Genomic DNA, 19,201 nt, shown 5'->3' on the forward strand with positions numbered 1-19,201 from the left:
CCCTTGCTATGCTGAAGCCCTGGTGCTGGGTTTGAATTAACAGCTGCTTTTTAGCTCAGCCTTAATGAGGCACTTCATTCTAAACAGAACATTTTCCCTCTTCACAGGTTAGGCTGCACCTACTTTCTGCAGTGAGAGAAGGAAAAGGATCTGTCTGCTCTTCACCAGGGGAGGTTTTACATTTACAGTGAGTTGGTGATGACCAATTCTGAATGAACTATGAACAGTTCTGGTGAGTAGCCATAAAGATACCTGCAAACAACATGCACAGCTTACTTTCAGGCCTAAATATGAACAGATGCCCATATTCAGCTCAAGAAAAAAGAATTAACTTCACTACCAAGCAACAGCAGGAATTCTGCCATAGCCTAATCTTTATTGAGGGCAGTTTTAGGCTCACCTATAATAATCCATTTTAAGCTGTTTCCATTTTAAGTGGTTCAAAGTATTTTATAAACTGTGTCTGACAAAAACTTGTTTTCAGACTCCTGGAACTATTTTAAGCATTTACTTGGTAATGGAAAACACATGTGACAAACAGAATATCAAATAATTCTAGCAGCAGTATTTCCATATTTTATTTTCATTTTACTCATAGAGGTGAAGTGGAAATAAAATTTACCTTACATGACCAGACAAACCTGTAATCCCTGCTGCAACTCCTGTAGCAGCTTTAGTGCTCTTCAGAAATACTTGACATTTTACTAAATATCACATTATCCTGTCTCTCCTGTCAGAGATCACAGAATGTGCATATCACAGATTCACTTCTGTTACTTTTGGTGTTTCAAAAACATATTGCTAAATCTTGTATTTATTTTAATATATGAGGAAGCACCATATAAAATTTCAACTTTGTTTTATGAGCAGATAATTTTATGATAGTTTGCCTGGTGCTCTTTTGTTTTCCATTTTATTACATTTCCTGTGCTGAAGGACGTAACTGGATTGCATGTCCTACAAATATCAGTAAATCCTTTATGAATCTATTTCATTCCTTTTCAAGCCCATTTATACTTTTGATTTTCACATAATCTCACTGCAATAATTTATAGGACTGATTTTTTCAATGTATAATATTTTTTTTTTTTTAATAAGGCACCTGGTATTTTGCTGGAACACTTCTGTCATCAGAACCTTCCACAATTAACATTTTCTGTGCCATTTATGAATGCACAGACATTTTTTTAATATTCTCTGCAGTTATTTTTCAGGCTGAAGAGTTAAGCCAAAACAAATCAGGAGAGGTGTTTTGTCACATAACACATATGAAAGCTGCCACAACGTGCTCTGGATGCAAAAAGCTTACACAGCTCCAGAGAAGAAGACCAGAGCTTTTGGGAAAGTAACTATGAAGGGTTACTAAACACATATCCTTTTGGTAAAGTATGAAATCCAGATGATTAGAGGCTAAGGGATCACCCAGATGAAATAAAGCTTCAGAGGAATCAGTGAAATAAAGGGCTGGCTGACTGTGTAAGCTTCCCCAGTTCCCACACGGTCCCTTAGCCAGCTAGCAATTGTTGCTGTTGAGGACTGGATACAAATGTGGGTGGACTATTGGTCACATCCTGGTTTATTTATTCTTTCCTCCTCCAGAAGCCATGTTTTTCTTCCTATTCAGCTCATTAATTTTTTAGTATCCATTTAGTTTAGTATTTATTTACGTTTTAACATCTGGGGAGAAGGGGCAGGAGAGGGCAGGTATGGACAACAAGAACACACAGTAATCAAGACACAAGCTGGCCACAGTAATATCACCAATTCCCTGCTCTGCCCCAGTTCACATCACACTCACCCTGTGGGTCACTCAGTAGTGACATTTTCACCATATGATGAACAATGTCTTCGGGATCCCTCTCCAGGTGGCGACAGCTCATCCTGCACAGAACTCCCCACACCACACAGAAGTAGATTTACTCCCTTCACCCCATCCTGTTACACATTACTGGGCACATAACATCACCAAAATTCATCTACTTTCTTTACTGTCAAGTTAATCACTACAAGACTCTGCTCAGAGTCATTTAGATTTATCTGCCTTGAAAGATTGTGTCTAAATTATTTCACCTTATTTTCCAATTCCTTGTTACTGTACTGAGCAGAGTAGATCCCAGCAAAATCCCTTCTAATATTCTCCTCCCAACTTAGAACCTGACCATTTGCTTCCATGTATTCCTGCCTGATTTTAAAGAAGGTTCCCAAAAGAACTGCTCAACTTCACCAACATATAAGTTTTTCAGAAGGGATTCTTTTATCAGGTTCTCTGAAGTATCTGAAATTTCAAAACTTACTGCACTGCCCTTATTCCCAAACATTCCCACCATCAGACAACTAAAAAGCATCACACTCTCTTCTCTGAAATAATCATCATATATATTCATCTGTCTAATCATTCTATCCTATGTTACAGTCTCTAATATCAAAAGCCCAAATTCTTGAAAGATTTTTAACTTTATCTGAACACTAGATCACCAGCCTGGATCAATGAGAAGCACGAACTAGATGAGGTGCCCTCTGTAATGGACTCTATTGTACACAATATTGACTAGATAATTGAAAATATACGTGTTTCCTCAACTGGAACATCTAGATAAATAAAAAAGCACCGCCAAAGTAGGTCTGAGGTGTCAACATGAGAGATGTGAGAATTGCTGTAGCCTGAACACAAAAGGCCAGATAAGGGCTGCAGAGGCACCACAAAACAAAGCCAAAAGAGATGCTGCACACCAGCAAATCCGGGGACAGGGCAGGAAATGCCTCCAGGGACACTACACTTAATGACTGTCTCTTCTAACATACCTCAGGGCACAAAGCATTGTCAGCCTAATTAAAGCCAGAAATCATTTACTGCTCGTTGTTTTTCTCTTTGAGGCGGGAATTGACTGGAGAGCGCTGGCAGTGCCCCAGGAGGCACTGAATTCACTGCTACAATTACCTGGCAAAAAGAGCAGTGACATCTTTGGAGACTGCTGTCTGCACCCCACAATTACAATTACGTGTTTAATAAAGGATTTGGTTTCACTTTTCTAAAAATAGCTGAATGTGTTCTATGAGAATTTGAAGAAACGCCCTAAAATGGATAAGAATTATATACACACATACATATATATCTCTATATCTATTTATACATCTCTGAAATATATGTATCATTCATCTTAGATGGCCCATTTGGGACATGGATAGTTTGGCTTTGTCTGCAGAAGCTTATTTGGTCAAATGTGGAAGTTATTACCTTAAAAAACCCAGATAAAGATCTGAAAAAACTACAAGGTATAACCCTGCTTCATCCAGAACACTTCATTCTTTGGACATGTCGTGTAACACAGAACATCAGACCTTCTGTGAAAAGGCTTTACCCATTTACTGCAGTCTAGGTAGAAGAGAGCAAAAGCTGTCAAATGAAGCAAAGAGCCCTGTGCCTCCTGTGACAGCGATTAACTTGGACAGAGAAACAGAAGAAGAACACGTCTTTCTAAGCTTTGACAGCAAGAAGATCCAGAAGGGCCTTTAATCAGTACCTCCCTCCATCTACCACCTGAAAATCCATCTCTGGCTGCTTCTTATTCTGCAAGGTTAAAGGAGTGCTCTACAATTGAATCAGCTTTATCATGATTTTCCACATAAACAAAACTAGTGACTTCTTGACAGTCAAAGAAAATAGTTTTTTAAAAAACACAAGAATCAAGTAAAGCATTCAAGATACATCTAGACAGCTTTACACAACTGCATTTGTATAACTCCCTTGGTTTACCCCAATTTCTTCAAAGGTAATTTCTCACATTTTATCTCAAAAGACTATTTCAAAATACTGTTTTTGCAAAACAACAGGCAGAATCAGCGGATCAGTGCCCATTTTTCAAATCTATGTGAATAGACAGTATCATTTTCAGATTAAAGAAAGGAAAGAATGAGTAAAAGAGCTTACAGCTGTACACTCAGAGAAGGACACCAAAGCATTCTTCTTTCCCAACTCCTGAAAAAAAAGTTTTATCAGACTTCCTGAAGTGGAACTAGAGAAACAGTATTGCCCACCTGCTCGCTAAAAGGAGATACTCCTCCATCTCCAGCTAAAGCAGAGAAGACTTTCCTGCTCAAGGAGAAACCATTTCCCAGCAGCCAGTAGATTTCAGAGAAGCACACAGCATTACTGAGCTCCACAGAAGATCAGAACATTATTGTCAGATTAGCATTGGGAAATGGATTTACCATCTGCCTTTTTGGCTCAAAATATTTATCCCAAAAGCCTGAAAAACAAAGTTTTTTTACACTTCATGTGTGTTCTTGTATTGGTTATAGAAATGTGGTTTTCTTCTCAGTACTGTGCAACTTCCCAAGTAGAGAGAACACTGGATTTTCATTTTCACCTGCTCCAAGATCAGCTCCTATCAAACACCCCCTTTAATGCATTACTTCATAAATTAATACAGCAGTGCTAGCCAAAAGCTCTAGTTAAAAAGCCTAATCTCTTTTTTAAAAATCACCACTGCAAAGGCAATTGAGTACTGAGAACAAAACAAGAAGATGCTAAAATTGATAGGGTTTTGGGTCTACAGCCTATTCTGCTTATAAGGATAGCTAAACATACAAGAGGGGAAAATAGCAAATAGCCATTTGCTATTGCAAGGAATTGTCAGCAATGGGAAAACAAATAATTCTACAAAGTGTTTTGCCATTTTCTATCTAGGAAAGCAAACATTTTTCCTATTTAACATAAGATGCCTACTGCAACAATTTGCTGTCTTACAAAGCAAACAAACAAGTAACTTAGGAGTGAATTTCTGTTAAATCAAAATTACAGTAATTCACAATAATGGGAAATAAGTGATTTAGCGCACCTTTACATTTTATGTTCATATTTCGTACACAAAATGTTTCTTGGTATTGCCATTTTAAGGAAGTTTCTATTAGCACAGTAATCTGGGGAACAGAAAGCAGATGGTGGTTCCAGTTAGATGAGAAGTCCCTTGGAGCTGTGGGATTTGTTGACCAGGACTTTCCTGGGCTGCTGAGAAACCCATCCACCACAACAGAGTAATGTCTCCCCTTGCTCTGAGAGCAGCACAGATGGAAGGTCTGCTTCCCCCTTCCAGTAGAGAGCCTCTAATGACAGCAGCCAGACACTGCCAGACACCCCTCCCCAAACACATTTTTCTGGAAGTAGTCAATTCCTGGCCAATTCCTCCTGCAGCTCCTTCTCTGCAGGGCTGGCACCACTGACTGCTGGGGTGCAGCACCTCACATGCACCCAGCCAGGACCTGAGGCACAGAGCCACAGCAGCACATGGGTGAGGAGCAAAAGTACAGAACTGCTGCTCTGGGGCCAGGGAAGCTGCTGAAAGCATCACCCCCTTTGGTACCAAGGCCAAACCATCCTGGTTTGTTCCTGCTCTGTAATAAAGACCAACTTATTTTCATGAACATTTTAAGATTATAGCCTATGAATGCATTATGTACTAATGGTGTTAGGGAAAAATGGGCCAGAGGAAGTCTGAAACTTCCTCTGCATAAGTGATTTAGGAAAAAAATCACATTCTCAGGAAGCTGCTGCTTGCATACAGTTGCTGCCCAGTTAACAGACCTGCATTACAGAAATGTTATCGGAGTTTCGTATCAGAAACGCTGCTGGGGATGATGCTAAAAGACTGGAACTCCAGTATTTCAATTACATCAAGTTACATGCAGGATTCTGAAAACATTGCATTCACTGATGATTTAGTTTCTCCTTTATTCTTGAAATGAAATTATAAAATGCCTTGAACATCTTCCTGATGATCAGCTATACCTGGAAGTTTAGCAAATTACTTTACAGGACACAAGATCTATTATGTAGAAGATTTAAACTTACAGTAAATTCAGAAAACTGAAGGGAAAAAAAAAATTAAAATTTATAAAAGTCCATCAGAAATTAAGAATATGTCACTCAAAAATATGCAAGGTTAATATAGTCTCTCAGATCCAGAAATATTAACAGTTCACTCATTTCTACTCAAATTGAAAACTCCAGTGGTAAAGTCATGAATGACTAAAAATCCTGGGAGATGCCAATAGCACCACAGTGATTCCTGCAAAGTTCATACTAAAATCACAGGGAACATCTGTCAGTTTCTCTGACTTACACAGACTCTTAGCCTGCTTTACAAAACAAGCAGTGGTCAGGAAAGCTCAGCATGGCTGTGCTCAACACCATACAGCCCTGGGTTGGAATCAGAGCTCCTGCCAGAAAAACTGGTGATGAAAGTAAAGAAAGTACAGGAGGGATGTTTGGCCATTCAGGTGCTTGGATAGTCCTGACCCTTCTTTTCTGTGTGCTACTTGGCTTACTACATCAAGGTTTATTTCCTGTCAAAATCTCAGATTTTTTTTTTAACCTTTCCAGACTTGTCTGCCTTCTCTCTTCCCTTTAACACTAGTGTCTTCTTCACGTTTCCTCTTTCAAGTACATCTTTCTAGATCTTGTTGGCACTTCTCACTTCTTGCTTTCCCCCCTTTTCTGCCACACATTTAATTTCGTTGCCTGTGTGCCACAAGTCTCTCATGTCATTCATTCTTTGCACACTACAGCCCTTTGGCCAATGTTCCCACAATTTTAACTTTCAAACCTCAATCTAAATGAAAAGTGAAGCACCTGTGAGCAATCCCTTCCCAAGTCAAGAAAATACCACTGAAGCTGGTGTTTCTCAGTGTAAGCCCAAGCCCCAGGTGAGGCCATCCCTCCTTTCCCAAACATGCCATGAACAAATTACTCAGAAGTACAAAAGGATTGGCTGTAACCAAATACTAACGTACACTTAATGGACTGCAGATTTTGCAGGATGTTTAAAGTTTCCCTTCTGATCTCTCTGAACTTTGGCCTTCATTTGTTTATACAGGCAGAGGCCAGCAGGTCATACCACTAAAATCAGCAAATTGTTTACACATATGGCAAGCATGCATGCAGCAGAGCTGGAGTCATGGCTACAACACTGCACATTAAAGCAACTGCTGTAGTTAAAACAACAAAGATAGAGTGTGTCCACACACGTGATGAGGAGGCAGTGAAACTCAGTATGAACCAAGAAATTAACTGGTATTTCTTCTGGAGCCAAGGCACACATTCCACACCAATCTAACCCAAGTCACTTACCCCAACATCACTTGTTTCATGAGACGTGGGAGCCTTTGACATTACTGTCAAAATATTACAAAATTTTAAGTGCATGAGCTAATTCATCAGGGTAGCAGTTAATACTGCAAAGAATAGAAAAGCTCAAAAAGCAAGGGTGGAAGAGAAGCAGTCCCTGACAGTACACAAACCCCAAACACGCTGCCTGGTTGTGGTTGTTTGAGCACCAGGTTCTAAACAAACCAAATTCCTAAACCTTTAAAAATTATCTTTCCTTTCATAAGGTATTTTTTAAAGTCTCTTCAAAATACTATATTTTACATAATACAAATCACTTGAAAATTAGGTGTTTTTAGAAGCATAAAGCATTTCAGTTTTGAACATGTGAACAGGGCTTTAGTATAACCCCACATTCTGTTTTATTTTGATGGACAGAGGAATGTATTTTTGAGAGCAATTCTCTTGAGCTCTATGCTTAAGAGAATGCCAAAATATGAAAAGTAAACACTACAAGAAATGAGGGAACACACCAGGATCTAAAACAAATTAATCATTTTGTCTTGCTCAGATAAACTGTAGCAGTCAAGCTTGCTGAAACCAGAGGGAGGAAGAAGTAAATTTTTTTTTAGCTTCAAGATGCTGTCTCAAAGTTTTGTGGCCCATTCAGTTACACAGTGAATATACATGCAGATATGTGGCACACACAAGAATATTATTAACTTTTCTAGTTACTTTTTATTGAAAAGCAGAAGCAACATGTCTTTAAATGTCACGTCTGAACCAACATTTGCAGAAATGAAATTCCCATTACCAATGGGGGGAAGGCATGCTGTAAAAGTTAAAGCATCTGTTGTGAGAAACGTAACTCTCAAAGAAAAGTTATCCTTTTTTAATGTTATCTACTTTGCTCATAATACATTTTGGTTTCATACAAATAACTTCTCTGGAACAAGGCCTTTTTTGACCAACCAGTGCTAAGAAAGTGGTAGAGACAGAGCTAATATGAACCTTCTCACAAGACAAAAAAAAAAGGAGACGGGGAAGAGAAAGGGGAAGCCAACCCAGCCCAAAGACATCCCATGTCTGGAAGTTCATTACTTTCAGAAAGAAATGTTCACAGAAGACAGGGATATACTCTTACATTGCTACTCATTATACAGGTTTGACACATGAAGGAAAATGTAATCTGTGTTGTCTTAAGCATGACCATGGAAAATACAGGTATACGTTTGTCTAACTGATCTGAGGCTACACTGGAAATTACAACAGAAGTTCTCTTTGTAGTGTCATCATTTTATCTTCTGTTATTTCATCACCAACTAACACTTAATCAGCTGAGAACATCCTCTCAGTAGTCGTACATGAAGTTCGATTCTGTCAGTAACTTCTAGCATCTCCTCTGCCTCAATCCTGACTGAGTTCCAGCACAGCAGACTGAAATGCCCCATCTCACACTTCTAGTGTTGGAGGGTTTTCAGCAAAAACCAGGTTTGATAACAGACCAGAAGACAGATTTGCTCATCAGTCCCAACCCAAAACAGTTTAAAGTGACAGACTGAAGGTATATTGCCAAATCAAAGCAGATGAGGGGGAGCTTTGATCCAGTGCTGTCCTGCTAGCAGGGCTTTTCTGCTGTTATCTTCAAAGGGCAACACAAACCTGAACCCGAGAACACAGGGACTGTCATGCTTTGGGGGTTTCCACACTGGCTGCCCAGGCAAAACTACAGAATTCACCAACTCCTGGACACACAGCACTGGGAGAAAAGAGCCAAGGAAAAAGTGAGCACAAAAGGGTGACTTGCAGCTGAACCTACCACCTTTAAGCAGAGTTAAACACTATCTCAAGAAAGTGGGATAAGGCTACCCAGCTCAGAATTACTGCAGCACAAAAACAAATCCCATTCTGCCATTTACCAGCTTCCAAGTACTTGACTTCATAGCCTCAGCATTATTTTCACAGTGTTACTGGCAGGGCAGCTTTATTCTCCTGTACACAGGGAGCACCAGCACTGCCTTCAGCCTGCAGAACACAGCAGCATGTCTGCACATGCTCATTTTCAGACCCACTGCCTGTCAATTTGCCATAAAAAAATATGATTTTGCCATAATATGAAGACTGGCATAGGAATTGCCACTCACCACAACACACTCTTTTTTTAGAGTGGAATTTTTTCTGAGCTCAAACTAGAAATCAGGTTGTTCAACTGCTTCTCTAGCAGAGAAGCTACACCGGATTTAGGAGAAAGGCCATCTGCAAAATGAGTTTGTAATTACAGAAGGGTAGAAACTTCCACAGCTAGAGAGCCAAATAAAGGAGTATCTTAAGGACAAATATAACTTATCAGGAAACATGTATGAAACAGAAAACAATCAAAATTAAAAAAGCATATGCATTTTTGGCAAAAAATAAATATTTCACTCAATGACAGAAGCATCCCCGTTTGCCCTGAAACTTGGAATTACAGTCTACAACGCACAAAAGCAATACAGAAAGAGCAAACCCAAAAATAATAGCCCTTTACAAATTCCCACTTCTAATACAAATCTGTGAGAATTAATTCACACTGCTTTAGCAATTCCATCATCATAGCTCAAGCAAATTCATAAAAGAATTAAGCAAGGCTACCAAGTTGCTATTTTAGTGTAATAAGTACAATATTCAGTATAACTTGTTCACTTCAATCTTGAGAAGAGAGTTGTAGTCACTGCTATTCAAAGTTCTTATTTCATAAAACAGGATACATGGGGAATCAGTGGAAACATCATCAGAACATATTATCAAGTATTTTTTTTTCCTTAAAACTGTAGACTTGGCAGTTGCCATGGCACCTTTATGAACCAGAGAGGGAAGATAAAACACTAGGTATGTCAGGATGCAAAGAATCCACAACCCAGCTGTGGACTACTGATGCCTGTTCTTAGCCTTGGGAACTACCGAGCTCGAAAGAAAATAACGCAACACCTTCTTATGTGCTAGGCCAATGATAACTGGATTCCTTGCTAATAAACAAATTAGACAAGACTACAAGGAAAAAAAAAAACAAACCCACAAAAAACTCCCAAACAAAAAACCAAAAAACTTGCTATTTGTAAAGCTGATCTGTGCCTTAGATTGTTGGAGCAGGCTTTGTCACTGGAGGTCTTAACAGGCAAAAGTTGTATAAAAGAAACCCCATTCATCATTACAGGTAAAGTCACACATTTAACTCTGAAATGTCCTTCTCTGGAAGAGTGACATTGCACCTCATCTTCCACATTTATCAGTAACAGAAATGCACTACCTGAAGTTGGGGATAAAAAAAAATAAGAATTTATTATTGTTTAGTGTGGTAACAGAGAGAAACTCAGCTGGGGAAGGAAAGAAATAAATGGGGACTGAATAAATGAAGAGTATCTGGGAGAAGGATGTAATGCAGAGACCACCAGGAAGGGGCAGGGGGTGGCTGGGGTGAAAAGCCACTTAGCAGAATGGCATATTCTAGTGACAATACAGTGATTTCAACCTGCTGGGAAAGGGCTGAGAATTAATTAGAAAGTGTCAACAAATTAGGATTAAAGGACAAAAAAAATGCATTTAATCCAGGGAAGGGGAGTGCATTTAGCAGAAGACAAAAACCTCCTAACAATAGATATCCGACTCCTGAAACAGGCATTGACAATGCTGTTTCCTGTCAAATTACCTCAAAAGTTAAAGATTGCTTCTTCAGAGCATTGGCTGCTTAATTACTGCTGCACCATCCTCTGACTGGATGTCTGTAGGGAAAATCCTGTCTAAGGTTTAGCAATACTGGATTTTCAGAGGGTGTTGTGTTATTTCCACTGCAGCCTCCAGAGTCATGTATTATATAAATAGCATAAAACAAGTTGAGATAAACAAAAAAAAAAAAACAAATCCATTAAAAAATTTTAATTGAAACCCATTAGGGGGGGAAACCCAGAATCTGATGAGAGATTATTGATTTCTCCTGGCAGTTAATAATGTCGCAATTTTGACTTAGATTTCTTTATGGCAAAAAGGCCTCCAAGGGCAAGAGTGTATGTTTATAACTAGCAATTGTGGTATGTTAGACATAGACCAATGTGAATTAAAATAAACTGAGAATAGCAGGAAAGAGGAAAGAAGTTGTTCATAGCTCAAAAATTGGTCTTTCAGCTTGGACGCATCACCCTTGATTCGAGCCTCAGGTCTGAAAGAGTTTCAGGGGTTACACAGTGGGGAGCAAAAGGTGTGAGCAGACCCCCATGCCAGAAGTCGTGTAGCTGTAGCAGCAAGCAGAGAGGATGTGCAGTGAACCCCCTCCTCCCTCCCTCCACCTTCCATACAGAACCAGCCCCCAGCGCCTCCCTGGTGGGCTGAAAGTGCCCCAGCAGCCAAGAGATGCAGGAGCCGAAGGGATCATCACCCTTTCCCCAGCATCCAGGAATATGATCTACTGCTCCTGGGCCTCCACACAGGAGCATGTACTGGCTCATAACTCCTCCCTGAACTGAGCCAACCTGCAGGCAGAGCCAGCAGGGTGCTGGCACACAAAAACAAGAGCCAAGTTTTCTGTCTGGATGATCTTTAGTCCACCTATTCCCTCATGGTAGGTAAATTCAAAGAACGTACTCTGAATAATACTTGTGCTTCCTTTGGGGATGTCAATAGAGATGTTAAAAGCAGGGGATCTATTGCATGGCAGTGATAGAGCCCAGGGAGCCTTGCTGGTGAGGGCCAGATCCTGCAAGAATGATAAAATACAAATGGGAACAGACACATGTTTTCCATAAATTATACTTTTAAGTAAAGTCTTCTCTTCTGAGACAAATGCTTCCAGCTTCCTGAGCTCAACAATTATCTTCAGAATTGAGTAAGGACTACGGGAGGTTTAGTGAAATGAGTTCAGTTTACCTACTCAGGACCAAGACTTCCTGCACAGCACTGTTGTATTGATTGTCCTCCCAATGCTTTGTTTAAACACTAATGGATCGGTCATGATTTGCAATGTACATTTACACAAAAGTATTCTGCTATTTCTCTGTTCCAGTCTATGAAGTCTCCAGGACTCCTCATCTGATACTAGATATAAATAGACCACTTTTTTGTAAACATACCCGATCTGAAAAGCAACATTTACTGCTTTTTTGTTATTTCAAGTTTCTAATTATTGTAATAGGCAGTAAGTCAGAAGGCTGATGTAAAATTCTGTCCAGCTTGGGAAAGGGGCAAACATCAGTGTGGTAAGTACTGATAGCAATTGATCAAAGGAGATTGTGCTGGGAAGAACTCTGTCCTGTCCCTGTGCCTTTCCTTCCAAACCCTGAAAACATTTGCAACTCCAAGTTTCTCAAAAAAAAAAAAAAAAAAAAAAAAAAAAAAAAAAAAAAAAAAAAAAGGTGGGGGGGGAAAAACGTCTTGTGAAAAGTCACAGATCATCCTTATGTGATGTTCAAAGCAGTTTCTGAAGCAGAATACTGTGGGTATCAGATGCAGCTGGAAGAAGTACAACTGATTTTAATTACAGCATGATTCTAGGAGCAATATCCAGAGTGCAGAGGGCACACAGGTCCTTGATCTTTGATCTGCAGCCTTATCCTCCCGTGAATCTGCCATCTCTGCAGTAATTAACACACTTGGAAGCTTGCATCATCTGTGATGTATGTTTAAGTTCACTGCAGCTGCATGAAAGCCCATCATCTGAGCCTTTCACTCTTTGCCAAGCAACTGAAATACACAGGCCTTTAAAGTATGCAGAGGTCTTCAATTTAAGCAGCAAGTATTGAAAACACTAGAAATCCCTGCCGTGGAGGTCTCCCTTTGCTCTGCAGGACACCACACGAACACCCATCACAAGCTGTGGTTTGCATTCTGAACAGCAACAATCAATCACTGAATAGAAAGTTCCGAGGCACTGCTTGACAGCAGCTTCAAGACCAGCTAAGTAACTACGGCCAGATCTACCAAAAGCTGCACTCAGAAGTAGGAAATACTTCCAGAGAATAGAGGGGGGGAAAAAGATTAGGGGGAAAAAAAAAAGGAGCTAATTGGTAAGGTTAGAGGGGAATCAAACAGTAACAACACCCCACATACATAAATGTTCAAATGTATTCAGATTTGTGAACACAACTGTTCTTCAATACCTGCTCTGATTTTCACAAGAACAAGCAATTATAAAAACCTGCAGTCAGAAAAGCAATGAGAACAAACATGAAGAGTGCCACAGCCAAACCTGCACTGCTGTACAAGGGCTGGCTGGATAGAAACACCTTTAGTGGTACAGACAGTGTTTGCTTTGGAGCACCAGCTAAACAAGCTCATTTGGTTTCTTGAATGCTGTTTTTGTTGCAGGACAGTAATGGATCAGTGAATATGTGATAACAAATGATGTGATTCCAGGATGTCAAACTGCCCCATGGCAAAGTGGCTTTAAACTTCCTCTTCACATGACCAGATTAACACTCAGGTCTACACAAAAGTTTAGTTCATAAGTTTACTTCTATCCACGGGTTCACATGTTTAAAAAAAAAAATAAAGACTTTGACTTTCTCAGGGATAGTTTAGAAAGCTACCCTGCCTTTTCCAGCAAAATTATCCCATGAGAAATCATTTGGGAATTTTTCTCTCTGCCATCTCACAGACCACAGCTATCCTCTTCCACTTAGTCTCTTTCATTTTATAATTTCTACCAAACTCATTCACATCCTCCTCCTGTGTTTTCATCTTTCTAGAGCTCCCTTGAGCAGCCCTGTGAAAGCTAGAAAGGAATGCAGAAGAATTCCTTGTGTGGACGTGATGGACCAAGCTGAGCTGTACTTTGCTTAGTTTGGCAGATATTCACAGTATTATAAAAACTGCTTTCGCAAACAAATATTCAGTTTGCAAAAGTCTCTCTCCCCCACAATCCAAGAAAAAGACTGTCAGCACATCATTCTGCAATGACTGAGTAATTGCAAAATACTTAAAATCCTTGGATATTCCCCTGTATGAAAGCACTTGGGAAGCTGCTGTTTAGCATCTAGCAGTAAAACGTGCAGGGCTTCTGTGGATAAAAATTCTTCCCACCAGAGCTTATTACAGATGTTAAGAAAGGGTAATCTTAAGAAGGGTCAAACTATTTAATTTTGTTTCTACTTGGTATGAGAGATAAAATGAACAGAGAATTAATTTTTGACAGAAAAAAAAATTGAGACTACTCCATACTAACAGAAAAGAACAGCAAATTCTTCTAGAAATTACTAACTGAAAGGCAGGTGTTGAACACTTGCTCTTACTGCCTTCTTTAAAGACCAAGTTCCACTCAAAGAGCCCAAAATAACATGAAAATGTTGCCCAGTCATCTATTTTTTCCTATGTATTTATATTTGTAGCTCCTACTACACCTCAGAAAATAGTTTCAGACAAGAACCAAGCTCCACGTGCTACCTTGCCCATTCTCTTATTCCCCAGCTTCCAGCAGCTGAGAAGTGAACAGAAGTGAATAGCAGCCCTTTGTGCAGGATCTGGCCCTCACCAGCAAGGCTCCCTGGGCTCTATCAGCAGTTACTGAGCACTGCCAAGCAACAGATCCTCTGCTTTTAACATCTCTATTGACATCCCCAAAGGAAACACAAATATTATTCAAAGTACATTCTTTGAATTTACCTACCATGAAGGAATAGGTGGACTAAAGAGCATCCAGAAAATTTGGCTCCTGTTTTTGTGTGCCAGTAGCCTGCTGGCTCTGCCTGCAGGTTGGCTCAGTTCAGGGAGTTATGAGCCAGTATGTGCTCTGGTGGGTGAGCCGGGCACAGATCTGGGAGAGCCCACACCTTCCTGTGCATGGAGAACTGGGCAGCACACACATCTGCAACTCACCTTCTGCTGGGCCACTGCTTGGAGGTCACAGCAGCAACATGCTTCTCCTTGTTATGTAACAATTCCATTACATATTACCCTATTAGATCAGAAACAGCTCATGCTTATCCAAAAACCTGGATTTCTGGACAATATCCTGAGAGAGAACCTTCTGAAATGAACTAAGTAACAGAGCTCTCTTTCAGAAAAACTGCTGAAAGCAGTATTTGACCTGAGTTTCCAGATTCTTGGGGATCTACAGCTGCTTCTGAGGGTCCTGAGAAGGCAACTACAGAAAGAAAGTTGTCTGGCTGGTGTTCAAGTATGTTTATGCACACCATGTAAGAGTTTCCACTACTACAGGAAATTTTTACAGGATCCACAAATCCTATTTGGAAACCGCAGATTTAAAACATATCCTCCAGTAAACAAGAGTTTTACTGTTAGATATACCCAGGAAGTTTCTCAGTATCTTTTTCTCAGCCTGTTCAGTTTCTTTGGACATAGAATTCTTGCCACTCTGCCTGTCAAAAAAGGAAGGCATTTTGATACAACCCATACCATCACTACAAGGCATGACAGAGACAGATTCATTGTGGGCAGTAAATATGGGGTGCAGCCTCCTCACAGTTGAACCATCTGCTCCCCCCAGTATACTGTCCACAGCAAAAGGAGAAAGAAAAAACCCCTAGATGAGGAAACCTGAGAGGGCAATGAAGAAATGCAGGAACACTTACGGTCAAGTCCGTTGATGTATCTCATTGTAATTTCACAGTGCCCCCAAACTGCACTGACTATAGGGTAAAGTTTTTTCCCTTTTAGTCCTCTGAAGGCCACTCCAAGATACTGTCCGTCGACCATGAAGCTAAGCGTCCCTTCGTCCATATCCAAAACCACCAGCAAGGAGTCTGGGAGTACAAAAGACTCATCTGGTTCCAAAAAGACAGGGTACGTGACCCCGGGCTGGTTTTTACAGTTGTGGTAGAGTTTGTTGCGCCCCAGATCCCAGCCCCAGGATTCACTGTTGCTGCCAACCAAGGACGTGTATCCCACCGAGTGCAGCGGCGCCTCGGCCGTGGAGACGCCCACCACGGCGTGGGTGCCGCGCTGCCGCGTGGGCCAGTGGATCTGCCACACGTGCAGGCCCCGCGTGTAGCCCACCTTGCCCCGGATGCAATCCGTGCTCTGGGCCACCGGGTGTCTGTGGAAAGTCAGTTTGTCGTCTTCCTTTACAAATATATTCAAGGAGCGATCCTCGTTATTCCAAGCGTGTTTGTACTGCACCTCCAGCTTGGCAGGGGGCATATCCAGCAGCATGTCCAGGCGCGCGGGCTTGCAGAAATCCGGGCCTCTCAGCTCTCGCTTCACGGGCCTATAAGGGGGCTCCCTCACATCCACAGACTTTATGCTCCCTGAGATTTTCTGGCCCATTGCTTGGCTGCAGGTTTACAAAGGAGAAAGGAAAGTTGACTTTGGCCCAATGTCACCTCATGAAAGCACCGTTACACCGAGCCAGTGACCTGACAAGCTGACTGGATTTACTCCTCCTGTGTGGAGTTTTTTAGCAGCAATGTTTTCCGAGTAAAATATGCTCCTGAAAGAAAGCAGAAAAGTTTCCAGTTAGTTTAAGAAAGCGAATAGAAAACACACAGCATATTTTTGAAGCGCTTCTTCTCATCCCTAGGAGCTATTTTAAACACCAGAGCTAAATTCACTCCTCCCTGTGCAGTGTCCTGCAGCACCGAGCAGGCTGCCAGCAGGATGCGGAGCCCACCAGCGCACGCAGCGCAGACAGTCATTTCCTCCAATTCATGATAGGATTCAGACATTCCTCACCTTCTGCCCTTCCACCTATTTTGTCTGGCCAAGTTCACAGCAGGCCTAAAGCAGGCAGATGCTGTTCCCCAACAACAGTGATAAAGTTTATGTGCAGCAGTAGCTTCACTTTCACTTGTGCTTTTGGTTCAGTCTCAGACACACACTAAGTCAGAATCTTTTATTCCAGACATGCTCTGTCCTGGGCCCTGGTGACAGAGACTGCAGCTTCTCTGCCCTCATTAAAACAAACGCAGCAAAATTTAAATGTTTCTTTTTAACTTACCCTAACAATAAATAAAAGGAGAAAAACATCAACAATTCATCAAGATTTTGGCTTTTTTAAATAAAGGAGCTTAAAAAAAAAACAACAAAGGAGGGAATTGGGAAAAGGAGCCATGGAAGGACAAATGAAGAATGGCAGCTTCAGTTCTTTGGCAGATATTTCTAATGGGTAGCTACTGCAACTGGGGATGCTCCTAATGCTAATGGACAGCAGGTTAATCCACAGTTCCTGCAGTTCCTGTATTTCAGGATTCAGCTGACCTGGAACACAGTAAGACATTATGGGGAACACATGATTTTGAAATGTATTATTTCTCTGCTTCCACAGACAAACAGGGCAAAAAAGCACCACGAGAAGCTTCTCTGGAGCCTGGGTAAGTTAGATTTGTCCACATTTTAGAGCTCAGGTAGAGTGTAGAGATAAATCAAGAACCTCTGAAAGCACTAAAATAGTAAAAATGAAGACAAAGTCCTATAAACTCAAATAGGTGACTGACATGGGATCAAATAGAGTATCTGCAGCAGCAGACATACTTCTGTCCTCTAGCAAAACAGTGCCAAGTCCAGGAGTGCTCAAATATAGCAGAGTAGACCCACTCTATTTATTGACAGAGTGATGACATGCTTCAAGAAGCAAAAAATCTTCACACTCTCAAGAAGCTGAAGAGCCCAGGTGACACTTGGTTGTCAAAGTACCAGACAACAATGGGCAGAAATGTTCTCGCAAAAAACATTCCGTAATATTTCACTTGGTAAGTCAAGCCCAGGTTCTTCCTTTAAAAGAACTTCTACTCCAAACACATGGTCCCATTCCAAATATAATTTCTGAAAGAAGATAAGAAACATGTTTGCACAATAAAAGGGAAAAACCCTAGAAAATTTACCGAGTCTGAGAAGTGAATGAAGTCCTTTTACTTTTTCCAATGGCAAATAACATATAAAGTATTTTCTGCAAGTATTAAATACAGAAATTAAACCAAATCTATGTTATGTGAAAGTCGTCTTTTAAGAAAAAGAAAAAAAGTAGAAAGGTGATTTTCAAAACCACTTGACAGTTAAGTTACTACAGGAAAATATTTTCTGGTGGCTGATTCCCACAAGGGCCTATGCACACACATCAGTGTAAAAGAACCAACTCATTGCAACTACTTTTAATGTCTGAAAATGAAACAATATACCTAAGTATCCAATCGGCACATATCACATTTTCAGGAAGACTCAATTCACAGGAGCTTTCCACCTGAGGTCAACTTACTCCTTTCCAAACCATGTAAGAGGATCCCAAAACTTTAGACAGCAATTACATTTAAGTTGCTGCTTCCCATTTCCAATAGTGCAGAAGAACTCATGGGTTGTTTCAAAGCTATAATGCCAATTTGGCCCAGCAAAGCAAGTTTAGTACTTTATTCCATACCTATAATCCCAGGAGAAATTAAATAGTGACACTAATACAAAGGGAAGCAATGGGAGCAAATGTTGTAAGTAAACTTTCATAGGAGGACATGCTCAGAGATTGGGTAGTTCCTTTTAAGAAGTGATTTTCTGAGCTTGAATGGAAATGAAAAGGGAAAACACCAGACTTTCAAAGGGAACTTCAATGATATCTATCTGAGATTTAGCTATACATGCCTTTGAAAATTTCTACTTTAAGCACAATTGCTACATTCCTGTGAGGGTGCTGAGGGGAGACAGTCGGGGAAGTCCTCAGTGCATCCTGCTGTATCACTTCCTGATCACATGAGAAACTAAATTTGGCACAGATGTTTGCCTGGCAAATCACCAAGAAATTATAAACACTGAATTGACTCACTTGGCAAGCCACAGACATTCTTCCTCATGTGCCCCAAACTGTAACATCAATAGGCTGCCAATAGATAAATCAGCAATTCAGAGGAGAAAAATGCATCATTATGAGTACCTTGATATACACAACTGTGCCTGCACTCTGGGATGCCCTCAGTAAGCACTTTGATTTGAAACTGGATCTTACAATATTATGTCTTTCATCACACACATATATAACCAGATAAATTAAGTATATAATGGAATATTTTGCCAAATAGCTTTGTATGGACATAGTATAGAACAACAGTGGAAAAATCTTACAGTTAGGCAGCTCTGGTTGCTGGAGCTGAGAAGTAGCTGACACGAAGATTTTATGTGAGGAGCAGCCTTGCCTCC

At 40.6% G+C, this 19,201-nt stretch overlaps 1 protein-coding gene across 9 annotated transcripts in view; it reads right to left on the reverse strand.

Moving 5' to 3' along the window:
- The window catches only part of SPSB4 (splA/ryanodine receptor domain and SOCS box containing 4), a 143,209-nt gene that overhangs the window by 38,539 nt on the left and 85,469 nt on the right, over positions 1 to 19,201 (reverse strand). For all 9 annotated transcript variants that reach the window (XM_056498533.1, XM_056498530.1, XM_056498532.1 and 6 more), the window contains one exon: positions 15,658 to 16,514. In XM_056498533.1, the coding sequence (XP_056354508.1) occupies positions 15,658 to 16,351 (694 nt within the window). In that variant the 5' untranslated portion in view covers positions 16,352 to 16,514. The remainder of the gene's footprint in view (positions 1 to 15,657; positions 16,515 to 19,201) is intronic.

This window comes from Oenanthe melanoleuca, chromosome 9, assembly GCF_029582105.1.
Source record: "Oenanthe melanoleuca isolate GR-GAL-2019-014 chromosome 9, OMel1.0, whole genome shotgun sequence".
Taxonomy (NCBI): domain Eukaryota; kingdom Metazoa; phylum Chordata; class Aves; order Passeriformes; family Muscicapidae; genus Oenanthe; species Oenanthe melanoleuca.